This window comes from Mesoplodon mirus, assembly GCF_964341445.2.
Source record: "Mesoplodon mirus genome assembly, chromosome: 7".
NCBI classification, from domain to species: Eukaryota; Metazoa; Chordata; class Mammalia; order Artiodactyla; family Ziphiidae; genus Mesoplodon; species Mesoplodon mirus.
In genome coordinates, this window is record NC_138983.1 from 140,375,997 (window position 1) to 140,402,225 (window position 26,229).

Consider the following 26,229-nt stretch of genomic DNA (forward strand, 5'->3'; position numbering starts at 1 on the left):
CCCTGCTGGACAGAACTGACCATGCTCTCCCTTATACTCCAGTAGACTTGTTTGACCTTTTCACTAATTCCTTTTCTTCTAATCACACCAACTGCTGATTCTGAAGAGGTCTGTTCTTAGTCATCTTCTCTAGCCTACAGCCTAACTCTGGGGGATGTCCTCCATCACCAGGGTCCTCGCAAGCACACACTGAAAATGGGACTCCATCCCCGGTCCTCCCTCCACCCCCCGCCCTGCCCCACCTCTGCTTTCCGGGCCTTGTTCAACAGCAACCCCACCCAGAAGCCCTTTCAGTTAGGATTCCTGGAGCGGCAGGCCTCTAAGCCTTTTCGTTGCTATTTCCTGCCTGGAGACCCTCACCATTAGGCCTGCCTGGTTACTCTCAACTCTTGCCACCTCTAGGGATGATTGAGGTCACACCACCATCAAAAGGAAGCTAAAAACAAGAAGAAAAAGTAAAAACCCATACTGCTCCACGTGCTGCTGGCTGCCGTGACTCCCTTTCCACTGGACTGTGGGCAACCAGAGTGGAGGGTGCAGGGCGTCCTCAGCCCTCAGAGCCGGTGCCCCCACCGCTGGACAGGTCCTCTGCAGCCAGCTGCTTCCCCTGGACCCGGGTCGCCACGCCTTGAGCTCAAGTCATTCACCGGTGGCCTGTGCCCTCAGACTCTGGTCACAGACACAGCCGATCCGTGACACCTCCTGTGCTATGAACTCCTGGGGCCCCTGCAGCACACACCACGCATGCGCCCGTGACCCTGCACTGGCTGAGTCCTCCACAAGAGCAGCTCCCGCCCCTTGTTAACCGCCAAGGTCCAAGCTCGAAGCTCACCTGTTCTGTGAAGTCTCCTGTCCTGAGCAGATCCTGGAATCCTAGTTACTTTCTGTTTATTAAAGAACTTATCACAAGAGTTTATTTATAGAACCCTATTCCCCTAGCCCTACTGTTCTCAATCCTTTTTTAAAGTTGATTCCCTTGTTCAGTGGCTCTCACACTTTCTCTGCTCAGGGCCCTTTTTTTTTTTTTTTTTTTTTTTTTTTTTTTTTTGCGGTATGCGGGCCTCTCACTGTTGTGGCCTCTCCCGTTGCGGAGCACAGGCTCCGGATGCGCAGGCCCAGCGGCCATGGCTCACGGGCCCAGCCGCTCCGCGGCATATGGGATCCTCCCAGACCGGGGCACGAACCCGTATCCCCTGCATCGGCAGGCGGACTCTCAACCACTGCGCCACCAGGGAGGCCCTCAGGGCCCTTTTGAACTCTTAAGAATTACTGACCGCCTCGAAGAAGACCTTTCTTGTTCATGCGGGTTATACCTATCAATATGTGCCATACTAGAAGTTAAAACAGAAACTTTAAAATACTTATCTATTAATTTGTCAGAAATAACAATAAGCCAATTACATGTTAACATAAATAATGCAATTCCTTCCCCCCCAAAACCTGGTATCTTTCTCAAAACAAAAAAAAACTTGGTAAGAACAGTGACATTGCTTTATACTTTTGTAAATCTCCTTATGACCTGGCTTAAACAAAAGACGTGCATTCTTACATCTGATTCTCCATTCAATTTATTTCAATATCATCACATGGCTTCTGGAAACTCTAGTACTGTCAAAGAGTAAAAGTAGCAATGGCGCATGACATCTTAATATTACGATAAAGGCTGCCAACTAAAAACTGCCGCTTGCCATCTGCCTCTACAAGGATGAGGTCACTGGCCACTGTAGTCCCTTGACCTTCCACACCTCCTGAGAGGAGTTCTGGGCCAAGACCAGGAAGGAGGCCCTCTGTGCTCTGGGAAAACTGGCAGAACAGGCCTTCAGATTGGTAGGTATTTTCAGGAAGATTTTGTGAGCCCAATTTCTTGCATCTTCTCATACCTAGAAAAGCACTAAAATTCATTAACAGAGACATCTGCTCCTCGTGACCAGCAGCCACCTTCTACCAAGATGTGTGCTTGACTGCACGTACGCCCCTCACCAAAATCACATATATACTGACCCCTGCCCCCCACCTCTTCAGAGCAGTTCCTCAGTTACGGAGAGGCTGTCTCCTGGACTACAGTCCTCAGTAAGCCCCAAATAAAACTGAACTCCCAGCTCTCTCTATGTATGGGTGTTTTTAAGAGGACAAGAGAGTCTAAGCTCCTGAACCCACCACACTTTGAGCACTGCTGCCCCTAATTCTACCCTCTCCTTCCTAACTTCGGCAAATACATTGTTTTCTAAATTGTGGTAATGTACATAACAAAACTTACCTTTTTAACCATTTTAAAGTACAGAGATCAGTGGCATTAAGCCCACTCGCACTGTTGTGCAACCACCCACCTCCAGAGCTTTTTCTCACCCCACACTGAGACTCCGTACCCCTTAAGCAGTTCCTCCCCACTGCCCCTTTCTGCCTCCCAGAGTCTAACTATTCTAGGAACCTCACAATATTTGTCTTTTCACGTCTGGCTTATTTCACTTAGCATGTTTTCAAGGTTCATCCATGTTATAGCATCTGTCAGAATTTTGTGACTTCTTAAGGCTGACTAATATTTCATTGTGTGTATAGACCACATCTTATTTATCTCTTCACCAGTGCATGGACACCTGGATTGTTCCCACCTTTTAGCTGTTGTGGATCATGCTGCTGTGAACATGCTGTACTGGGCAAACACTGAGCATCACTTTATGGAGAAGAAAAAGGCTAAAAGCTCTAGTGCTCATATTATGTCCTCTTTTGTGTTTCTCTCTCCCTGTTCTCTTTGTTTCCTTTTATTTCTGGAGCTCTCTCCTCCTACTTTATAAAGTGTATCCTTTCAAATATTGTTCTTTTTCAGAAACTTTACCCATTTCAATCATCCTTGATATTTTCTACATACTGGTTTTCTGACTGCAAATATGCACAGGTGTTTCCCCCATCTTAAAATGAAAACAGAGAGCCTATGAAGGAAGCTATGACACATCTTAATTGCAGGTAAGTTAAAGACCTAACTATAAAGGGGAAAGAAAAAAATCAAACTCCTAGGAGATTATATGGGAAAATATGTATATGATCCTGAGGTAGGAAAAGATTTCTTTAAAAATACATTAACCATAAAGAAAACCACTGACAAACTGAACTCATCAAAACACATTAAGAGAGTAAAGAGGCAAACCATGGGATGGGAGAGATATCTGTAATACATACAACAATGCTTGTACATCAATATATAATGAACACTTCCGGGTAAACAAGCGAAAGAGTGACAGCCTAATTAAAAGAAAAAAAAGGCCCCAGACCTGGGCAGGTAATTCACAATGTGAATATCTAAATGCTAATCCACCTATGAAAAGAGGCTCAACTACATTAGTCAACATAGCAGTGCAAATTAAAGCCACCAAGAAAACACCAGTGTTGGCCCAAAATGGACTAAAATGGCTAAAAGGAAGACTGACAACATGAAATGCAGGCCAAAGTATGGAGCAACTGGAACTCTCATTAAGTGCTGCAAGGAAATGTAACTTGGTCCCACCACTCTGGAAAGTTGTCTGGCAGTAACCATGAGAGATGAATAAAAGCATACTCAACAGCACTGCTCTTCGGTGTACACCCAAGAGAAATGTGCGCCAAAGATACGCATGGGAATACTCACAACAGCAGTATACCTCGTAAGAAAAAACTGGAAACGACTCACAATCTATTAACGGTTGACTGGATAAATAAACTGTAGCTTCTTCACAAATATCACACACACACACACACAGCAATGAAAGTGAATGAGCTATAGCTGCACACAATAACTTGAATAAACCTTGTATTCCTTTGAGTAAAAGGAGTCGGACACACAAAGAATACATACCACATAATTCCACTTACATGAAGATGAAGAGGAGAGAAAACTCACACATGGTGTTAAAATCACAGTGGTCGCTCCCTTTGAGGAGGGAAGGAGAGCGATTGGAAGGAAGAGTTTTCTCAGGCCGAGCAATGTTCTATTTCTGGACCTGGGTGGTGGTTACATGGCTATATTTTTTTGATATTAATTGATCTTACAGTTTGTACGTTTTTCTATACGTTATATTTTAACATAAAAGTTAAGAAAAAGAAATGAAATAAACCTCCCAACAGTTTCTCATGAGCTAGTATACACTGGGTGCGCACAGTAAGATACCCCTGAGAAAAGCAAAAAAGTAGCTGATTCTACTGCTGGCGAAATTCCTCTCCCTTCCAGGAATTTCAGCAAAGCATATAGTTGGTACTGATAAAATATTTAATGAGTGAATGCATTTTCAGTCAGATTTTTAACAACAAAAGGGACCTTAAGAGATCGTGTAGTGTAACCAACTCTTCTTACAAATGAGAAAACTAACGCCCAGAGAGATGGGGTCATTTGCCAGGGCCACAGACAGTATACTAAATCTATTATTATCTATCAGTATCTACTTTTTTTAATTTTTATTTTATATTGGAGTATGGTTAATAATTATTAGTATCTATTATGATACTAAATCTATTATTCTTTCCATTGGATGATAATTCCTCCATAAGTACATGTAAACAAGCGGGGAGGTGTTTCTTGTATAAATTTAGAAAAAAAAGGAAAGGAAAAGACAGTCAAGGGAGCACGGACACAAACCAGCTGCAAGATTACTGCAGTAGAGATTAAAATTGATCAGTGCAGGTGCTAACTCTTCACTGCATTGCTCACTGCAGTGAACATCCAGCAAATGTTATCAAATGGAAAAAATGCTGCAGTGTGATTAAGTCAACCAACCCAATAAGATGTCAGAAAAAGTCTAACTTGTCATACCCAGAAAGTCACCTCATAATAACTAGTATTGTGGAAAGTTAATGTTAATATAGCAAATCCATTAATGCTTTCTACTACATATTAAGACATCAATTCGAAGCTGGAAAACACTCAGAGGAAAGCAAAGGAAGGCTTCACAAAAACTGTCACCACAAAAATGCTAAGAGATCTGAACTAGGTCAAGGGAAAAAGATCAAGATTGAGTCTTTGTATATTAAGCAATTTGGAGAGCTGATTTTCCAAGATCGACACAGGAATTTATAACAAAAGCCCTTCCATAAGGACAACCAGTTGCACACGAACATACCCCAGTTCCTGGCTCTCTGTGCTCAGCAGCGTCAGCAGCTTCCAGGCGAGCACCTGGCTGTTGTCCCCGCCGTGGAACTGACCATGATGCCTGATGTTCTGCAGCAGGAGCTGGTCCAGACACTCCAGGGCCTTGTCCTGCACGGTGCTCTCACCGTCCATCACAGCCGGGACAACCCCCCCCAGCCAGGCCTTCTGTACCTGGACACACTGAGGCTGTGCCTGAGGAGTTGAAAGTCAGGAAGTCATAAAGACGCCTACTCTATCACAGGTCTGAACAAAAATCGGGGAAGCTGTGATCGATGTTTTAGGATATGTTACAAGTAGTTGCTCACATAATTACAAATAAAACATACAGTGGCAAAAAAAATCAACATTCCAAATATATGTGAAAACCAAATTCAAGCTCCAGTAACTGTAAATCAGTGCATACTGAAACTTTAAATTTATTTATTTATTTATTTTTGGCTGCATTGGGTTTTCACTGCTGCACACAAGCTTCTCATTGCTGTGGCTTCTCTTGTTGTGGAGCATGGGCTCTAGAGCACAGGTCCAGTAGTTGTGACACACGGGCCTAGCTGCTCCGTGGCATGTGGGATCTTCCTGGACCAGGGATCGAACCCGTGTACCCTGCACTGGCAAGCAGATTCTTAACCACTGTGCCACCAGGGAAATCCCATACTGGAATTTTAGACTTACAGAGTGATTATCTCATTATTGGTAGTGAAGCAGCACTTTTTTGTAATTCAAGATCGAGAGCAAATAGTAAATTTTTAACCTAAGGAGTAATTAGAATAGATGCTAACAGAGAAAGTCAAAACATGCATTGCTTAATGCCTTCTATCATGAAATAAAGAAAAAAACTCACTTTTAAAATGCTTCAGAAAGTGATTATTTGGCAAAAGTAAATTATATATAGGATTAGTGGATCTGCTCTTTTGGCAATATCACCTATATAGGTTTTAATGGACAAAAATTAATCTAGGCCTCTTGTCTAACCAAATTAATTTTAAAATTCACATTTCTATATGAGATTTAACCTGAAGTCAACAGAATGCTAACCATTAGCATTCTCTAGCATTAGTCATATTATATTTAATATGAAATGCAATCTACCAGAGGTAATGGACAGATTCCTTTCTCTTACACTGTAGAATCCTACAGTGGACTTAGAGTTTCTAACAGGTACTTCATCAGGCTCAATTATTTGTAACATAAAATACCATCCATCAGACACACGATGGCTGCGTCTCACCATAAGAAGCTCGGTGAGAGACTGCAAGGCCTGCTTGCGGACAGACACAGCAACGTCCCGACACCGGTCCTGCAGGATAGACAGCTCTTCTTTCATACCCGAGACGTCACAGTGCTTCAAAATGCTCACTAAGACCTAGAAAGTCATGTGTAACATGAAGGGGTGACTTAGGCATAATGTCAATACAAAAAGCAAAACTGCAGACAAAACACTGCCTTTTAAGTTTGTGATTCTTTCATTTTTGAGATCATAGATCCATCCCTCTTCCCAGTAACATCCCACCTTTTAGAATCTGAGGAAATTTAACGCCTTTCTGGAGAAAACTTGACATACATTTTATACAAACAAGCATTCTGAAACAATTTCAGGGGTTTCATGAACCCTATCAAAATCCATCCACGGTCCCCAGGATAAGAATCCTTATTCTAAAAAATGAAATTAAGGATATAAAATTGTGATTCCTAAAAAGCCAGCAACCCAGTAGGAACACTTAAGAAGAGATGATCCTTCAGTTCATCTATGTAATTTACATTTAACAGGAACAAGGTGAACTAACATTAAGGGAAAAGTGAGTAATGAATATGGCCGAAGGGTTTTTAAAATAGTCTCTTGCATCTTCAAGTTGGTAGTGCTTAAAAAGAGTACATGAAAAGAATGTCCAGAAAAACTCACACCTGGAGTGCAGACTTCCTGACGTTGGTCTTCTCATCTCCGACCCTGCTCCTCAGCATCATCATGAGACCCCTTCCTGTTGAGGAAACAGCACAGTCATTACAGCCTGAGCACACCACACAACCCTGAGAACACGCTGTAATCCAAGACTGACTCATTAACTGGTTTTAAATAAGAAATCAGAGCATGAAATGACATAGAAAAAGAAAAAATTCAAATAATTAGCTATTCACAATAATGAAAAAGGCAGAGTAGTAAAATTTTAGAAGGGCATAAATTCTGGAAAATTTAGTTTTAAATCCAGGCTGCTAAGTCTAAAATTCTGAATGAATTATTTAGATCTCTATTCTGTTTACTACAAATGGTAAGATCTAAACCATCGGGTTTTTTAAAGACTAAAGTAAAACAATACGTAACAGTAGCTTTAAAACCTTTCCATTAATGGTCCCTTTACACTATTAGAAATTACTGAAACTCCTAAGAGCTTTTTTTAATGTGGATTATATCTTTTAATATGAATTAGAAATTTAAACTGAGCATTGTAAAAAGATTTAATAATTCATTTTAAAATAGCAAGGCACGTCACTTATAAATGGTATATTTTTTAACTAAAAAATAACTATTGTCCAAAACAAAAAAAATTTAGTGAAAAGAATACCACTGATTATCTGCAAACTCTTTAATGTCTGGCTTAATAAAAGACAACTGGATTCTCATCTCTGCTTCTATCTGCTTCTGCCTGTCTGGGACCTCTGCAATACTCCAAATTATACTTGTGAGAAAATCAGAGTGTAGAAGGTAAATGACATCTAAATATTATTACGAAAACTGTATTAACTTCAAGGACCCACTGAAGGAGGCTTAGGGACCCCAAACCACACTTAAGAACTGCTGAGGTACAAGAAAGAACATTAAAAAATGAAACAGAATACAGAAAGCAATAAAGAAAATCAATGAAATCTACGTAGGTTCCTTGAAAAATATCAACAAAATTAACAACATTTTCCTAGACTAAGAGAATAAGAGAGAACAGTCAAATTGCTAAAATCAGGAATGAACGAGGGAACATTACTACTGACTTTACAGAAATAAAAAGGTTATGAACACTACGAACAATTTTATGCTAACAAATTAAGTAACCTAGATGAAATTTCTACAAATTAGGGAAACTGACTCAAGAAGAAACAAAGACACACTTGCCCCCATACACAAAGGGCCAGGACCAGACGGCTTTACTGGAAAAGTCTGCCAAATGTTAACAAAATCGTCAATTAACAAAAATTAATACCAACGCTTCATAAACTCTTTCAAAAAACAGAATCTCTTCTGTTTCACTTTCCACCTCCCTCTGTGAAGCCAGTATTATCCTGAGAGCAAAACCAGACAAAACAGCTCAAGAGTACAACAGACCCAAATCCCTTCTGAATACAGACACAAAATCCTCAGCAAAATATTAGCAAATTAAACCTAGCAAGATACAAAAAGGATTATACACCATGCTTGGGATTTATCCCAGGACTTGGGAAAATCACTCACTGTGATATACCACCATAGAACAAAGGACAAAGGCCACGTGATCATCTCCATAGACACAGAAAAAGTATTTGCAAAATCCTACACTTACTCATGATAAAAGCACTCAACAAACTCAGAACAGAAGGAAACTCCTGCACACCGATAAAGGCCATCCTGAAAACTCACAGCTAACCACTCAATGGTGAAAGACGAAAAGCTTTCCCTCTAAGAACAGAAGAAAGACAAGGACCTCTGCTTTCCCCACTTCTTTTCAACACCACTAGAGGTCCTAGCCGGGGAAAATAGGAAAGAAAAAGAAATAAAGGCGTTCAGGCTGGATAAAACAAATAACTCTATTCACAGATGGTATGATCTGATATGTAGAAAATCCTAAGGAATCTCTCTCTCACACACACACACACACACACACACACACACACACAACCTTTTAAGGCTAGTAACAAATTTAAGTGTCACAGGACACAAGATCAATCATCAAAAATCAGTTGTAAAACCTTGCAATAAACAATTCAAAACTGAAATTAAGAAAGCAATTTCATTTACCATAGCATCAAAGAGAATAAAATACTTAGGAATATGTTTAAAGAGCAAGAGTTATACACTGAAAACTATAAAACATCACTGAAACAAATTAAAGGAGACCTAAATATAGAAAGGCACCCCTTGTTCATGGATTGGAAAGCTTAGTATTTTTTTTTTTTTTTTTTTTTGCAGTACACGGGCCTCTCACTGCCGCGGCCTCTCCCGCTGCGGAGCACAGGCTCCGGAGGCGCAGGCCCAGCGGCCATGGCCCACGGGCCCAGCTGCTCCGCGGCACGTGGGACCTTCCCGGACCGGGGCACGAACCCGCGTCCCCTGCATCGGCAGGCGGACTCTCAACCACTACGCCACCAGGGAAGCCCATTTAGTATTTTTAAGATGGCAATACACCCCACATTGATTAAGAGGTCAATCCCTATCAAAACGCAAGCTGGCTTTTTTGCAGAGATTGACAGCCGAACCTAAAATTCATATGGAAATACAAGAGACACAGAATAGCCAAACCAATCTTGAAAAGCAAGAACAAGGATGCAGAGGCCACACTTCCTGATTTCAAAATTACTGTAAAGCAACAGTAATCAACACAGAGTGGTACCAGCATACAGATGGACAATGAAATATCAATGGAATAGAACTGAGAGTACAGAAATAAGCACACATGCCTATGGTCAACTGATCTTTGACAAGAGTGCCAAGAGCGTTCAAAGGTGAAAAAACAGTCCTTTAAACAAAGGGTGCTCCGTCAATTGATATTCACATGTGAAAGTTGGACCCCTCACACCATATGCAAAAATTAACTCAAAATTGAACCAAGACAAAAATGTAAAAGCTAAAACTATAAAACTCTTAGAACACCATCAAGAAAGTGAAAAGATAGCCCACAGAATGAGAAAAAGATATGTGCAGATTATAGCTGATGAGGAACTTGGATGCAGAATAGATCAAGAACTTTCACCTCAAAAAGATAAGTGGGGAGCTTTCCCTGGTGGCGCAGTGGTTGAGAGTCTGCCTGCCGATGCAGGGGACACGCGTTCGTGCCCCGGTCCGGGAAGATCCCACATGCCGTGGAGCAGCTGGGCCCATGAGCCATGGCCGCTGAGCCTGCACGTCCGGAGCCTGTGCTCCGCAACGGGAGAGGCCATGACGGTGACAGGCCCGCGTACCGCAAAAAAAAAAAAAAAAAAGATAAGTGGACATTTGGGTTGTTTCCACCTTTTTGGCTATTATGAACGGTGCTCTTATGAACATTCTTGTACCAGTTCTGGGTATGAATATATTTTCATTCCTTGTGAGTGCACACTCAGGAGTCCTATCAGATCATGCCATCTGTGAACTGCTGGGTCATGTGGTAACTCTATGTCCAACGTTCTGAGGAACTGCCAGACTGAATGAACACACAAAATGTGGTCTATCCATACAATGGACCATATGCAGCCATAAAAAGGAACAAAGTACTGATACATGCTACAACTCGGATGAACCTCGAAAATGAGTGGTAGATGAAAGAAGCTATCCACAGAAGGTCACATGTTGTAGGATTCCATTTATGTGGAATGTCCAAAATAGGTGAATCCACAGAGACAGAGGCAGGGGGAAGGGGGGAATGGAGAGTGACTGCTCACAGGTATGGGGTTTCTTTTTCAGCTAATGAAAAGTTTCTGGAAGTTGATTACACAATTTTATGAATATACTAAAAAACACGGAATTCAATACACTTTAAATGGTGAATTTTATGATATGTGAATTCTCTCTCAAAACAAAACCAAAAAACACCAACAAAGGTACTTATTAGCATAGTGACTGGCATGTAGTAACTACACAATTTTTTTAAAGTATAGTTAACGCCAATAATATGTCACTTTAGGGACTTCCCTGGTGGCGCAGTGGTTAAGAATCCGCCTGCCAATGCAGGGGACACAGGTACAATCCCTGGTCCGGGAAGATCTCACATGCCGCGGAGCAACTAAGCCCATGCGCCACAACTACTGAGGCTGCGCTCTAGAGCCCACACGCCACAACTACCGAGCCCACACACCGCAACTACTGAAGCCCGCACACTCTAGGGCCTGTGTGCCTAGAGCCTGTACTCTGCAACAAGAGAAGCCACTGAAACGAGAAGCCCACGCACCGCAACGAACAGCAGCCCCCGCTCGACACAACTAGAGAAAGCCAGCGTGCAGCAACGAAGACCCAACGCAGCACCCCACCCCCCGCCGCCAAAAAAGTCACTTTAGTTTATCAAAAGTAAGATAGGGGACTTCCCTGGTGGCACAGTGGTTAAGAATCCACCTGCCAATGCAGGGGACACAGGCTCAACCCCTGGTCTGGGAAGAGCCCACATGCTGTGGAACAACTAAGCCTGTGTGCCACAACTACTGAGCCTGCGCTCTAGAGCCCGCGAGCCACAACTACTGAAGCCCATGCACCTAGAGCCCATGCTCTGCAACAGAAGCCACCGCAAAGAGAAGCCCGCGCACTGCAACAAAGAGTAGCCCCCGCTCACTGCAACTAGAGAAAGCCCGCATGCAGCAATGAAGACCCAATGCAGCCAAAAATAAATAAATAAAATAAATACATTTATTAAAAAAAAAAAAAACAGCAAGATGGGAACATGGTTGCTATACATCTGGCAAATTTTTATACTTTGGAAGCGTCGTTAAATCAGTATAACTCAATAGTGTTCGCAAGTGTCTGTGCAACAGTGAATCTGTAACTTGCTCAGACTGGAATTAAACCAGACATTTTTCTAGATTAAATTTCTTTACATATTTTAGGGAATCTGTTTATACATATTGAGTTATTGCTCTGAATTTGAGTAACACACGCTGTTATCTAGTCATTTAAACGTAATCTTCCAGGCTGCAATGGTAAGTAATGATCCTCATGGCACTTTACATGTGCTTCAGCATCCATCTCACAATATTACGGCTTTATGTAGACACATACCTGCCTCTCCCACTGCTCCTTAAGAGATGGAACTATGTTTTGTTAGAGTCTGTACCTGCAATGCCTTGCACAGACTGGGAGGGACCACATACATGTTTATCGAATAAACTAATAAATCTCATTATATCACTTATCCTCTGCAAATGTTCTCTCTTTTTTCTTTTAAAGTCACTTCTCTAAACATAATTTCTATAAACCTGACAACAGCCCTTTGTGAAAGACAGGGAAGGTGTTAGGATCAGAAGTGACAAGCAGGCGGGGAGTTCTGCTGACTCCCATGTCTTGGGTCATGCAGCTCTTTAGTAGCAGTGTTGGGATAAGAACTCAGATTGCCTCTCATTTCTAATGTAGTTTTTCCCCCACTGCATTATGCTATGTCATAGTATAAGTGAAGCAAAAGCCCAGAAAAGTAAAGTGACTTTCTCAAGACCATACAGCTAGACAGAAACAGAATCTGAGAGTAGCTCCAGGTCTATCTACTACCTAGCCCAGGTGTGTTTCTTCCCTCCTGAATCACAGACACTTTACCATCCCAGATTATTCTGGCTTCAGTAAGTCACTGAAAGAGAACAGGCATCATTTGTGTTCAGAATCCTGTGCTGGGATCCATGGAAGAGAGCACCCTAAAACCACTCCACACGATGTGTATGACCCATTAAAGAATAGTTCATACTGTTGGTGAAGAGAAATTATCTAAATTCTGAGCTTTTTCAATGGAAGCTTGGGCTCACAGTTCCCTACCATGTATTAAAAATGGATTCTGGGATGGCTTAATCAGAGTCAAGATGCCAGGTGGAAAAAGTAATAAGGAATAAAAAACAGACACAAGGGTGAGTACCACAGTATCGTTTATCTTTTCCCCTCTTTCGTGATGACTTTTCTCCAAACACAAATTTAATTTCTACTGCACCTTTCCTAGTAACTGGTCCTTTCTGGCCAGCAAGCCCAAGTGTTCAGAACAACGGACTTCACTAAGGAAATAAAATATTTGTTAACATTCTCTTAAGTGTGACAGAAATACTGGGTTTCAGTACACGACAAGTGAAATGTAGCTTATTCTTTATCTTAAAATGAAATACAGTATAGTGCAAAGACATCAATTAAAGATATAAAATAAAAATTATTCTACTTTTAAGGGAAAAAAAAGTTCCAATTCTTGAGGGTGAATTAGTCAGAAAAAAATTCCAAGGTTTTGAGGCTCTACTTACAGTTGTCTGAAATCCAATAGTTATTACTCATCTGATAGGGATAAAATCTGACATACCCCTGTATCCAGCTGTTTCACCACTGTGGTCTATATTGATCACCTCTGAGCCTCCAGAAGGGTTAAATGTCTGCCTCTGATAGGAAAAAGCTTAAAAATAAATTTTAAAAAGGCCCCGTCAGTACAGTAAAAACTTGTTATACCTTTAATATAAGCATGGCATATTCCATGTTTAAGTTACTACACATCATTACTGAAATGAATTTCAATTTCTTTGATGAAGAAAAACAGTGCAGTATTAAAACAGGTAATATGGAGATAGAAAAAACCATTCAAATATTCACCAAGTCCTTTAATTGAAAGGACAATTATTCAATATCTGATAATATATTGACCAATCATTTCATTACCTGATGAATTTTTCAGTGAAGCATCATGGTGGCTCTCTATTCCTGAAACTGCAGGAGCTAAAAGTAAGCAGGTAGATAAGAGAGAAAAGTCTTAGTATCAAAAACCATACATAAATATTTACAGAGGAATCAAAACCCAGATAATTAGGCCTGAAGACAAGACAGAGTCTAAATGCTGACAGTTCAGTGTTCTCCTTGGCTGTGCATTAAACTGGTCATCAGACCCGATACAGCCAATACCAGCGACACAAAGGAATAGTGACAGCGGCCAACCACCTCAGCCTGAGATCAAGAATATGTGAACTGCTTAGAAAGGCTCGTCTAAGAAGTCATTCAACAGTAAAACCTACTGAAAGGGTTTCTGAGGGTCCCAGTCTATCACAGCACATCTATTATTTCTGCCACCACAGCTTCTGGACCAGCAGGAGCCGGACCTGGCCTCATGGTGCTCGGCACACTCACTGTTGGCCAGAAGTTCCAGGACGCTCTCTGACGCGGCTGTAGCAGAGAACTCCAGGCAGTGCGCAAAACTGGACAGTGCCTTGCTGCGCACAGTTGGGGCCTTGTCTACACAGCGGGCAAACATGATTTCCTGCACCAAGAACTTATGCTTCAGGAACTTCTGATGCTCCGGGGGTAGCGTGCCGTCCACCTCTCGTTCAGGCAGTTCCAGCAGAGCCAAGGCAACATCAAGAGTGAACACCCGGTACGGGATCTGGTAAACCAAAACCGCACGCATCTCCGGTCAGAGGCAAAGAAAACTAATCTTCAGAAACAGATCTTCAGATCTGGCCGTCACTAGAAGGTTGCAGAGCCAGGAGCCACAATTTCATGCAGATGTAGCTCCTACCTTGGCATTTCGTGAATATCCATAAAGCCAGGCCACGAAAGAAGCATATTCCGCACAAGGAAGCTTGCTGAGCAGCTGGACCAGGGACTGAGCTGCACAGGTCCGGTACTCGGATTTATCGACCACCTGAAACACAGACCCCGAGAAGCTGCCCAGCCAGTACCCACAGCAGGACGACAGAGACACATGTGGTAGTGCGATCGGACGATCGCTGAGTGCGCCTGGCTCAGCGACAGTGCCGAGCGTTTACATGTTACAGAAAGGACTAACCAGTTCTAGGTCTCAGACCCCTTGGGAAACTAGCGTATCAGAAACCTGTAAGCCCACTCCTCAGCGCCTAATTTCAGAGAGTTTACGGACCCCTAGGGTCCATAGAGTTCAGGAAAGAATCATCTGTCCTAACTTATAAAAATTTATGAGACAGTAAAAATGCAAACACTGACCGGATACTGGACAATATTAAGGAATTACTGTGAATTTTTTAGGTGTTAATACTTTGTGGTTATGTTGTTAACGAGTTCTTATCCTTTACAGAGAGACATGAAATATTTGTATTTGAAAGGGTATGATGAAATCTGCTTCAAAAAATCCAGTGTGGGGGCCTCCCTGGTGGCGCAGTGGTTGAGAGTCCGCCTGCCGATGCAGGGGATACGGGTTCGTGCCCCGGTCTGGGGGGATCCCATATGCCGCGGAGCGGCTGGGCCCGTGAGCCATGGCCGCTGGGCCTGCGCGTCCGGAGCCTGTGCTCCGCGACGGGGGAGGCCACGGCAGTGAGAGGCCCGCATACCGCAAAAAAAAAAAAAAAAAAAAAAAAAAAATCCAGTGTGCGTATGTGCTGGAGGAGGTATAGCTCATACAAAATCACTGAAGACAGTGCTCGTCAAGCTATTCTATTCTATCTACATTTGAAATTTTCCAAAATAAAAAGTTGTTTTCCCCCGAAAACCACACTAGAGGGGAACACCTAGTGAATATACTAAATAAAACAACGTATAGTAATGACGTAGACTCATTTCCAGGAACACACACGCATGTTGACCTTCATGTGCATTTGTACACCCTCATTAAAGCAAACAGTACCTTGACACAGATGTGCTGGAGTAAGATACGAAGGACTGGAAACATACTTTCTTTTAGTTCATCCACAAGTGAGCTATAGAAGGAAAGAAACACAGCCACGGTTTGTAATGCACCTACAATGACAACAAAGTAGCAATGTTCCTTGAATCTGTTCTCAAAAAGAGGAATGTCTACCTTTTCAAACTCCTAACTATTAAAAACAATCTACCCCCATACTGCAAGCATTGTGAGTGCATGGATTGTAAAGACAAAGTGTCACAGCAGAACACCAGTCACCACGCCCCAGGTGCTCTCTGAGCTGCTGCGAGCAGCCAACCAGTCAGGGAGGGCCAGGGGTGCAGTCCTCACAGGGCCCTTGGACTGCCTACGACGGTTCACATTAAGGCTGAAATATATCCTTTAGAGGTAGAGGATAGACTGAGACACAGTACCACCTAGTGGTAGCTCAGTGAAATGCATTTCTAACGGTACCTCTCCAAACTGTAACCCCAAAAGAAATTATTATAATGCCCAGATTGGACCCATTTTCAGTGTTCAGTTTCCTTGTACCATTATAGGAACATGACTGCACTTTGTGACATCACGAACTCATGGAAGAACTACGATGAGTGCTTCTACTTGAAGCGTCTTAGTTATTTATGTTTCAGAGTCCTTACCGAGACAGTCGCTCAAGGATCAGACAGCAGCCTGCACCTGGATTCCAGCATCCACACCCCGCGGCTGCTTCCACGTACGTGCACACTCTCACATACACACCTGCCCCTTCTTCCCACCACCTCCACGCTGTTGCCGAGTAGCCAGGTAACAGAAGAAAAGAAAAGCCGAGGGCACAGCAAACGTGTCTTCCCCAGTAAAGCCCAGACACAGGACTTCGCAAGTGAAGCTAAGTGACTCTTGAGGGGAGAATTAGTCTATCAATTATTGCTAAAGAAGTTAAAAAAAAAAAAAAAGTGGCAAGGAACAAAATGAAGGAGACTAAAAGGAGAGAGAAAAAGAAAAGGTGGAGGCAGACTTGGAGCGGCTAACACTAAGGCCGCTGTCAGAACTCAGAGCTGACTTCACGGGCTGGCCCACAAACTGCACACCCCTCATCCCCACAACAACACCCCAGACCACACAAACCAGATGAGCTACCAAGTGCTGTATTTTCAACCCTGAACCACAAACAGCCCAGACATTCCTTAGTTTCTAAAGGTGTCAGAAATCCTGGTTAGTACTGAGGGAAAGGGACAGAGTAAAGATCCGAGCTGTGTGTGTTTCACCTGACAAACTGGACTGCCTGGTTTTTACCACTGATGGCCGGAGAAGTGATGGCAAGGGGGGCGTGATGGGAGCCTTTGCCCACTTCTAACATTAATATTACATAGAGCATTCGATGGAAAACACATCTGATAACCTGGAAGAGAAAAGAAAATTCAGTTTAAGGCATGACAGAGAATCCCAGGGCCTTGGAGACCGTGATGCAGACCACAGTGAACCCCTTCAAGGACCTGAAGTTCAGTGAGGCTGACACAGGTTTTGGTTCAACACTAAGGATGCACTTCCTGGACGATGACCAGGTATCGATACATGCACAACGCAGCAGTGTGAAAGTGCTGCCTGCGGATAATGATAGGAATTCCAGCTGGCTTCTCTGGTCGCCCTCTCACACTCCAGCCCAGAAATTAGGGACTATAGAGAATTAGTTGTAACATACGAAGGGCAAAGGATGCTACTGATTACCCCTTACAGAAAAGAGGAAAGCGATGATTCTTTACACCTGTATTACAACTGAAGCTTACACAGCACCTTCCAATATACCATCACACATCATTTACTCAGCTCCTTAATTCTTTCATCCAGTAGATAAAACAATTTACTGGAAACCAAATGTGACAGGTATCGCATTAAGCATGTCCACGTGTTACTAGATCTGACCACACTTTCTCTGAAACCTCTCAACTCCACGAGGTCAGCAAGGCTTTTCCATTTTGTTCTTAATACTTTTACTATTATCTCTACTTTATACACAATAAAAGACTCCCAAGGTGAGTTGTCTGAAGTCAAGTAATTAAAGGTCAGGCCACAACCAATGTCACCCAACATCAGGCCAACACTTTCATAGTGAAAAACACCATGTCCTTAGAGACACTGTTGCCTGAAAGGATAATTTCCCAACCTCCTTATCTTCTAAACTGTTATAAAGGCACAGGAAGTAAGTGTTACTGTGAATGCTACCACATCCATATTTCAAACAGAGAAGTGACAATGACATAATAGATTAACGAAATATGGGACGTTTTCTAAACAGCAGGCACTGTGCAGAGGCGTTCTTCACTGTAATCCTCCTGAGAAATCCACGAGGAAGGGAAGCCTTTCACCCTCTTTGTCCAGATGAGGAAACTGAGGCCTCACAGGAGGACACACAGGCAGTGAGGGGTGAGGCCCAAGTCTGGACAAAGTGCAGAGCCCCGAGTGCCCAGGGCCTTCTCATTCACACATCGTTGCCCCTGCAAACTAGGTGTATCGCAGGCACCAAAGGCACAGGACCTTGGTCTGTCACGTTTTCTGCAAACTCCTGTTTCATTAACAACATCCAGGTTTAGTAACACCCTACTGCTTAAAAAGCCGTTAACTCCAGTGTCTAGAGCTTCAGGCTTCGAAGGTCACTGGGGGCAAATCCATATATGAATGCTAACCAGGAGCGTGTTTGCACAACCATCCACTAAAACACAAACACTAACAGAAATACAGGGGCACACGGGAACTGCTGAGGGAAACTGGGAAGTCTGTGACTGTCTAACTCTTCTTCTCAGAAGAGTTTGGTAAATACTTCTGTAAAAGTAAAGCTCAGGGGGCTTCCCTGGTGGCGCAGTGGTTAAGAATCCGCCTGCCAATGCAGGGAACACGGGTTCGAGCCCTGGTCCGGGAAGATCCCACATGCCACAGAGCAACTAAGCCCGTGTGCCACAGCTACTGAGACTGCACTTTAGAGCTCGTGAGCCACAACTACTAAAGCCCGTGCGCCTAGAGCCCGTGCTCCACAACGAGAAGCCACCGCAACGAAAAGCCCGCGCACCGCGACGAAGAGTAGCCCCCACTACCGCAACTAGAGAAAGCCCGCGTGCAGCAACAAAGACCCAACACAGCCAAAAATAATAAACAAATAAAACAAATAAATTTATTTTAAAAAAAAGTAATGCTCAGTAGCTCATCTTTTCCTCTACCCAGTCACACTGGAACCTTTCTTTATGCCTTAACCCAACAAGAACTTCCTGTGGCCACCAGGTACTTGGATATAAGCCTGGAATGAACAGTGGGCACCACGTAGTGACGGGGATGATTTTCATTATACAAACGTCCTCAAGTCATGACAATGACCTAGTGAGTTCACACAGCGTCACATCGAATGCTTCCAGTGTTTTCCATCCCACGACCCGCATGCTTTCACTTCAACCAGTAACTCAGTGGGGTCCTGTCTCCTTTACCTTATCTCCTTCTCTGTGAATTGGGGAGCACAGCAAATACAGTCCATGATAGGCCAGTTCTGGTATGTATTTTGCTTGGTTAAGGTTTCTAAAAAAAAAAAAAAAAAAAAAGCAAAAGATTAGTTAATGGATGTGATTTCACTTGGAATAGTTCCTAACCCTATAAGCTATATTTAAATGAATAAATTCTACCTGTGTGCCAATTAGGGTAAAATGGCATTAAGGCTTCTGATGGAGCAAAACTCATTACATGTACCAGTGTTAGCACTGGAAGATTTAATGGCTCACCTGGCTTGTGTAACACGAAATTCATGTAGAACTGGTTCAAAATTAGTCAATGCAACGAAGACCTGGAAAACAGAGACCAAGAAAAGGCCTAGTTTTTCCCACTCTTTAAGTATTAGCCCGTGTCCTCGCTCTTTGAACTTGCCCAAGGTTCCTAGAATTCTCACTTACCTCTACACAATTCTGTATACACTGTGGCTTTTCTTTCAGGGAAAACTTGGGCAGAAGCCTTAAAAAATTCTTCAAGACGTGAAAGATGGCATTTCGAATTTGACAAAGGTCTCGGGAAGAAAAAAAAATATTCTCTTCATCCTCTTGTTCTTCAATCCCTTCATCCATCTAGATTATGAAGAAATGTACAGCTGACTGTGTAGTACTGCCTAACAGTTTGTCCCATGGTTTCAATGTAACCAGTCAAGGGTAGTGAAACTCCAGGTGGGTGTTGGGTCGCTGACCAGGCGCCTCGACTGCTTGGGGTCTCCACAGCCACAGCTGCTAGCCGCTGGACCAGATGGAAACTACCACAGTTTCTAGTTCCATACTTTCACGTCAGTGAGATTTCTTGGGTTTCTTAGAAGTTCTGGTGTCAATGAACCTCTACCACCCTACCGAGTCACACAAAAATTAGGAATTAACATTATTCTATTATGTTCTATGGACGAGAGTCCTCAGGATACTTTGACCACCGTCTCTAATGACAATAAGATAATGTGGCAAACACACTTGTTGGCCTGTGGTGAGCACATCTGGGAACAAGGCGGGAGAGAGATGATGGGGAGGTTGGGAGGATGGTAAGGGGAATGTATGCTCAGCGGCACATGAGGCGACTGCAAGTCCTACGGGAGGCATGGCGGATGGCACGCTAGGGCTTTGGTATAATCGTGACCCCTGAAACCCTACCTTAATATAAATTCTTAAATAAATCAGATATGCTTCATGACTCCACTTCCTCTTACCTCCATCTCCTCTTTCCTGGGGGGCCTTCCTCTCTTCCTACTCTCCCTTGGGTTGGCCTGAGCATTCTTCGGTTGTTCTTTCTTTCTTTTCTGATTCAAGCTGGATTCCTGAGGCCAGCTCTTCTTTAGAATCTGAATACATTTGTCAAACATCACTGGGTGGAAAACTTGGTTGGCTATACTGCCTATTCATAAAGAATAAAGAGTAAGCAGGGTAGGTGTAATTGTCTTGAAATACGTCTGTAACAACAACGAAAAATTAAAAAGCAAAACCAGACTTCTCCTTAACTTCGAATAACAGTGAACCTTTAGCAAAAAAGTTCCATTCAACTTCAGCCCTAGGCAGTGAGCAACAGTCCTCATCATAAATAAACAATGAGGTTTCCGTAGCTGGCCGTAACGGAGTAACTAGTTTTACACTTTTCTTCCTGCCATAAACAACTATACAACTGGATAGAAATTTACAAAGTGACCATCTAAGACCCAGAGCAAGAAGTAGCCTAGCCACACAATCCCCGAGAAAAGGGAAACCATTGAGATAAACCCTAAAATGGACCCGATTCTGTGTCTGGAGGCAATGTCTGGACAATAGCAGAAAAATGGTGAACCCAAGCACATTCTGATGGACTTACTAAATCAGAAATACAAGGATCAGTGTCAGGAAGGCAGGGCGGCTGGAACGTATGTAGCAGAGCACTGGAAATGAGGAAGCCACACGGAGACAGTGCTGAGAAGTCTGCACAGGGCTGACCTTAGCTAGGACGCATGGGGCGAAATCCATGGTGGTGGGCAAAGAAAACCTCCAAGCACGTGGGAGATGGACAGTTTTCGGAAGGCACACAGGGGAGAGATACGTCGGAGCCCCAGCCAGCCATAGTGACCTGGAACATTCACGACACACTCGGAGAGAAACACACCTTAAAAGCAGGGCTAAACTAGCTCCAGAGTAAAAGCTACTTTACATCTGCCCCAACGAAGCTTTCAAACAAGCCTCAAAAGGACCAAGTTAATGCACCAATAGCTGCCTGTCAAAACATACTTAAACACTACTTAAAGGAAAACAACAAAATCAAGACACTCAAAAACTTCACATTCAAAATGTCCAGCGTCCAATAAAAATGTACTGGGCATCCAGAGAGAGGAAAACGTGCCCTGTGGTGAGAAGAGAATCGTCACTAGAAACAGCCCAAGAAATGACAGAGCAAGCAGAGAAGAACCTTAGGGCGGATACTATAAATAAGCTCAAGAATTAAACAGTAGCAAACAAAGCAAGAAATGAAAATATTTTGAAGAATCAAATGGAACTTCTGGATCTGAAAAAGAAAACTTCACTGGATGATCTCAACAGTTGATGAGATGCTACAGGAACAAAGGCAGGTGAACTTTAAGAAACAGAAGCACAGAAACAAAAAAAAATTAATAAAGGCCCTGAGACCCATGGAAGAATATCAAGCAATCTAACATACGAGTAACTGGAATCCCGTAAAAAAGAGAGGGAAGAAAATATCTGAAGGAATAATAACTGGAAAATTTCCAAATATGTTAAAAACTACAAATTCACAGACCCAAGAAGCTCAATGAACCAAACTATGATAAACACAAAGGAAATCACACCAAAGGGTAGATAATCTAATCAAATCAAAACTAATAATCTAATCAAATCAAAACAAACTAACAGAGAAAATCTTCAAGGTAACCACGCCAAAAAAAAAAAAGACACAAACATACAGAACAGCAATGATAAGCGTCATGCAGACTTCTCATCAGAAGTGAAGTAAACCAGAAAGACAATGAAATAACACCCAAAAAGCACTGAAAGAAAAAAATCTGTCAACCTAGAATTCTATATTCAGCAAAAACATTCTTAAAGGTGAAAGATACTTTCATGGAATCAAAATCCAAGACGGTCGATGGCTAACAGATGCACATGAGAAGAGTCAAAGAGAGTTTTTCAGGCCAAAAGAAAATTACATGAGATGAAATCTTTTAAAAAGAAAAGACATTTATTTTTTTCATTTTCTAAAAAAAATTATTTAAAAGATAATTCAGAGAAAAATGTTATGAATAAATTGTGTGGTTTACGACACACAGAAATTCAACGTATAACTACAACAGCACAAACAGGAGGGAGAAAGCAAAGCACACTGTCTTAAGGTTTTACGTTATCTATAAATAAGTAGAATATTATTGGAAGATACACTATTACTTATTGTACACCCAAAGCAAGCACTTAAAACATACACACACAAATAAGTATAGTTAATAGGCCAAAAGGGGAGATAACATGGAATGCTAAAAAAATACCCAATCGGAAAAGGGCAGGAAGAGAGGAAAATGGAACAAAAAACAGATGGAACAAACAAAAAATAAATATCAAGAGGGCAGGAACCCAACCATATTGATAATTAATTATCTAAACTGTCTAAATGTCCCATAAAAAGGCAAAGATTGTTGAGAGGATGAAACCCAGTGATGGGCCGTCTACAACACTCTGTTTAAATACAAACGTGCAGACATGTCACATGTAAATCATGAGAAAGGGTGTGCCAACCTAGGACAAGTCACATGATGACCAGAAAGGCCATCTTAAGATCAAAGTAGATTTCAGCACGATGAATACAACCAGGCGAAGAGGGACATAACATAACACCAAAGGGGAGACACGCAATCACAAATATGTTTGTAACCAGCAGACTTTCAAAATACCTGCCGTTAAAATTGGCAGACTTGAAAGGAGAAACAGGTAAGTTAAAATTATACTTGGAGATTTCAATGCTCTTCTCAGTTAACTGAGAGAACAAATAAACAGACCATCAGAAAGGATACAAAAGACCTGAACCACCGCAGCAACCGACTCAACTTTGACAGAAAAGAGGTCCCCCACAGGCAGAATACACATTCCGTTCAAGGACAAACACAAGATTCACCAAGTCAGACATTGTGCCGAGCCATTTAAAACAAAAACAGAAAGTCAGCAATTTAAAAGTACTGTAGTCATATAAAGTATGTGCTCTGATCTCAACATAAATAAAATAGAAAGCACTTACAACATTTCAGGAAATTCCTCAAATATTTGGAAATTAAACACACTACTAAATACCTCAGAGGTGTAAAAGGAAATCACAAGAAAAATCAGAAAACTGCTTTGGCCTGAATGGTAATGAACAGATTATCAAAATCTGTGGGATGCAGATGGAGCTGTATATAGAAGGAAATTTTCAATATTATGTATATTAGAAACAAAGAAAAGTGAGAATAAAGATCTTAAGAAGTTAGAATAGAAAAATTAAACCCTAAATAAGAAGGCAATAAGAGATAAGACCAAAATCACTCAAATAGAAAATGGACAATAGACTATAATCAATAACAGCAAAAATGGGTTCTTTGAAATGATCAAGTCAATCAATAAATCTCTATCTAAACTGATGAAGGAAAAAAGAAATGCAGATTACCAACATCAGGCATAGACGAGGACATGTCACTACAGATTCTACAAACAAAACACTTCTTTCAACGAAAATTCCAGGCCCAGATGGCTTCTCTAGTGAATTCCACCAAAAATGTAAGGAAGAAAAACATCCAATTCTTCACAAACTTCCAAAATACAGAGTAGGCAAGAACACTACCCAACTCATTCCATGAGACTGGTACTGCCCTGAAACCCAAACCAGATGAAGACATCAAAAAAAAAAAAAAAAAATCCCTTATCAATACAGATGCAAAAATATTCAATAAAATATTATCTAACTGAATCTAGCAACATATAAAAAGGATTAAACACTATGACCAAGGTCATGCAAAACTGGCTTAACATATGAAGAAATCAATGAATAGATCACTAGAATGAAGAACAAAAACCACATGATCACCTTACAAATGCACAAAAGCAAATGACAAAATCTAATACCCATTCATAGTAAAACACTCAACAAACTAGGAATAATAACCTGATAAAGGCCATCCTCAAAACACCCCCAGGGGGCATCATACTTAAGGGCAAAAGACTGAAAGCTTTCCTCCTGAGTGCAGAAAGAAGATGCCCAACTCCCCACTCCTATTCAACACTGGACTGGAGCTGTTAGCCAGGGCAACGACGCAAGAAAAAGAAACAAAAAGCACCCAGAGGGCTTCCCTGGTGGCACAGTGGTTGAGAGTCCGCCTGCCAATGGAGGGGACACAGGTTCGTGCCGCGGTCCGGGAGGATCCCACATGCTGCGGAGCGGCTGGGCCCGTGAGCCATGGCCGCTGAGCCTGCGCGTCCGGAGCCCGTGCTCCGCAACGGGAGAGGCCACAACAGTGAGAGGCCCGCGTACCGCAAAAAACCCCCAAACAAACAAACAAACAAAAACACCCAGACAGGAAAGGAATAAGGAAAATTATGTCTATTCACAGATGACATGATCTTATGTATAGAGAATCCTACTGGAACCAGTAAATGAGTTCTGCAAAGTTTCAGGGTGCAAGATCAATAATCAAAAATCATAGCCAAGGGACTTCCCCGGTGGTCCAGTGAGTAAGATGCCATGCTCCCAATGCAGGGGCCTGGGTTCAATCCCTGGTCGGGGAACTAGATCCCACATGCATGCCACAACTAAGAGTTCACATGCCACAATTAAGAAGTCCACATGCCGCAACTAAAGATCTCGCATGCCCCAACAAGAATCCCACGTGCCACGACGAAGACCCAGTGCAGCCAAAATAAATGAATATTAAGAAACAAACAAAAAACACACAGCCAAGGCATGGAAACAACCTAAGTGTCCATCGACAGATGAATGGATAAAGAAGATGTTGTATATATACACAGTGGAATACTACTCAGCCATAAAAAAGAATGAAATGAGGCCATTTGCAGCAACACAGATGGACCTGAAGATTATCATACTAAGCAAAGTAAGTCAGAAAGAGAAAGACAAATATCATATATTACTTACAGGTGGAATCTAAGATATGGCACAAATGTACATACCTACGAAACAGAAACAGACTCAAAGACACAGAACAAACTTGTGGTTGCTGAGGAGGAGGGTGTGGGGGAGGGATGGATTGGGAGTTTGGGGTTAGGAAATGCAAACTATTATATACAGGATGGGTAAACAGCAAGGTCCTACTGTACAGCACAGGGAACTATATTCAATATCCTGTGATAAACCATAATGGAAAAGAAAATAAAAAAGAACGTGTGTGTGTATGTATATACATAAAACTAAATCACTATACTGTACAGAAAAAATTAACATAAAATTGGAAATCAACTATACTTCAATAAAAAAGATAAACTGTACTTCTATACACCACCAGTAAACAATTCGAAAATTAAATTAAGAAAACAAGTTCATTTACTATAGCACAGAAAAGAATAAAATACTTAGGAATAAATTTAACCAAGGACGTGCAAGAGTTTTGTACCCTGAAAACTACAAAACATCATCAAAACCAATGAAAGCCCTAAATAAACGGAAAGACATCCATGTCCACAGATTGGAAGACTGAACACTGCTAAGACAGCAGCATTCCCCACACTGATCTACAGAGTCAATGCAACCCGTCAAAACCCCAGCTGCCTTGGGGCTTCCCTGGTGGCACAGTGGTTGAGAATCTGCCTGCCAATGCAGGGGACACGGGTTCGAGCCCTGGTCTGGGAGGATCCCACATGCCGTGGAGCAACTAGGCCCGTGAGCCACGACTACTGAGCCTGTGCGTCTGGAGCCTGTGCTCCGCAACAAGAGAGGCCGCGATAGTGAGAGGCCCGCGCACCGCGATGAGGAGTGGCCCCCACTTGCCGCAACTAGAGAAAGCCCTCGCACAGAAACGAAGAGCCAACACAGTCATAAATAAATAAATAAAATTTAAAAAAAACAAACAAAAAAACCCCAGCTGCCTTTTTGGAAAGAAGTTGATGTGCAAATCCTAAAATTCATATGGAACTGCAAGGGATCTTGAAA

The 26,229-nt window shown here is 42.2% G+C and overlaps 1 protein-coding gene across 1 annotated transcript in view; it reads right to left on the reverse strand.

Annotated features, from left to right (window-relative positions):
- NCAPD3 (non-SMC condensin II complex subunit D3) overlaps window positions 1–26,229 on the reverse strand; it is a 60,616-nt gene that overhangs the window by 28,025 nt on the left and 6,362 nt on the right. Inside the window, exons 4-16 of the mRNA XM_082626854.1 lie at window positions 20,285–20,469; window positions 19,500–19,667; window positions 19,332–19,393; window positions 19,044–19,131; window positions 16,839–16,972; window positions 15,577–15,649; window positions 14,497–14,622; window positions 14,109–14,361; window positions 13,647–13,703; window positions 13,297–13,386; window positions 7,013–7,086; window positions 6,339–6,473; window positions 5,085–5,305 (exon numbers count right to left, since the gene is read on the reverse strand). Coding sequence (XP_082482980.1) covers window positions 5,085–5,305; window positions 6,339–6,473; window positions 7,013–7,086; window positions 13,297–13,386; window positions 13,647–13,703; window positions 14,109–14,361; window positions 14,497–14,622; window positions 15,577–15,649; window positions 16,839–16,972; window positions 19,044–19,131; window positions 19,332–19,393; window positions 19,500–19,667; window positions 20,285–20,469 — 1,666 coding nt within the window. The remainder of the gene's footprint in view (window positions 1–5,084; window positions 5,306–6,338; window positions 6,474–7,012; window positions 7,087–13,296; window positions 13,387–13,646; window positions 13,704–14,108; window positions 14,362–14,496; window positions 14,623–15,576; window positions 15,650–16,838; window positions 16,973–19,043; window positions 19,132–19,331; window positions 19,394–19,499; window positions 19,668–20,284; window positions 20,470–26,229) is intronic.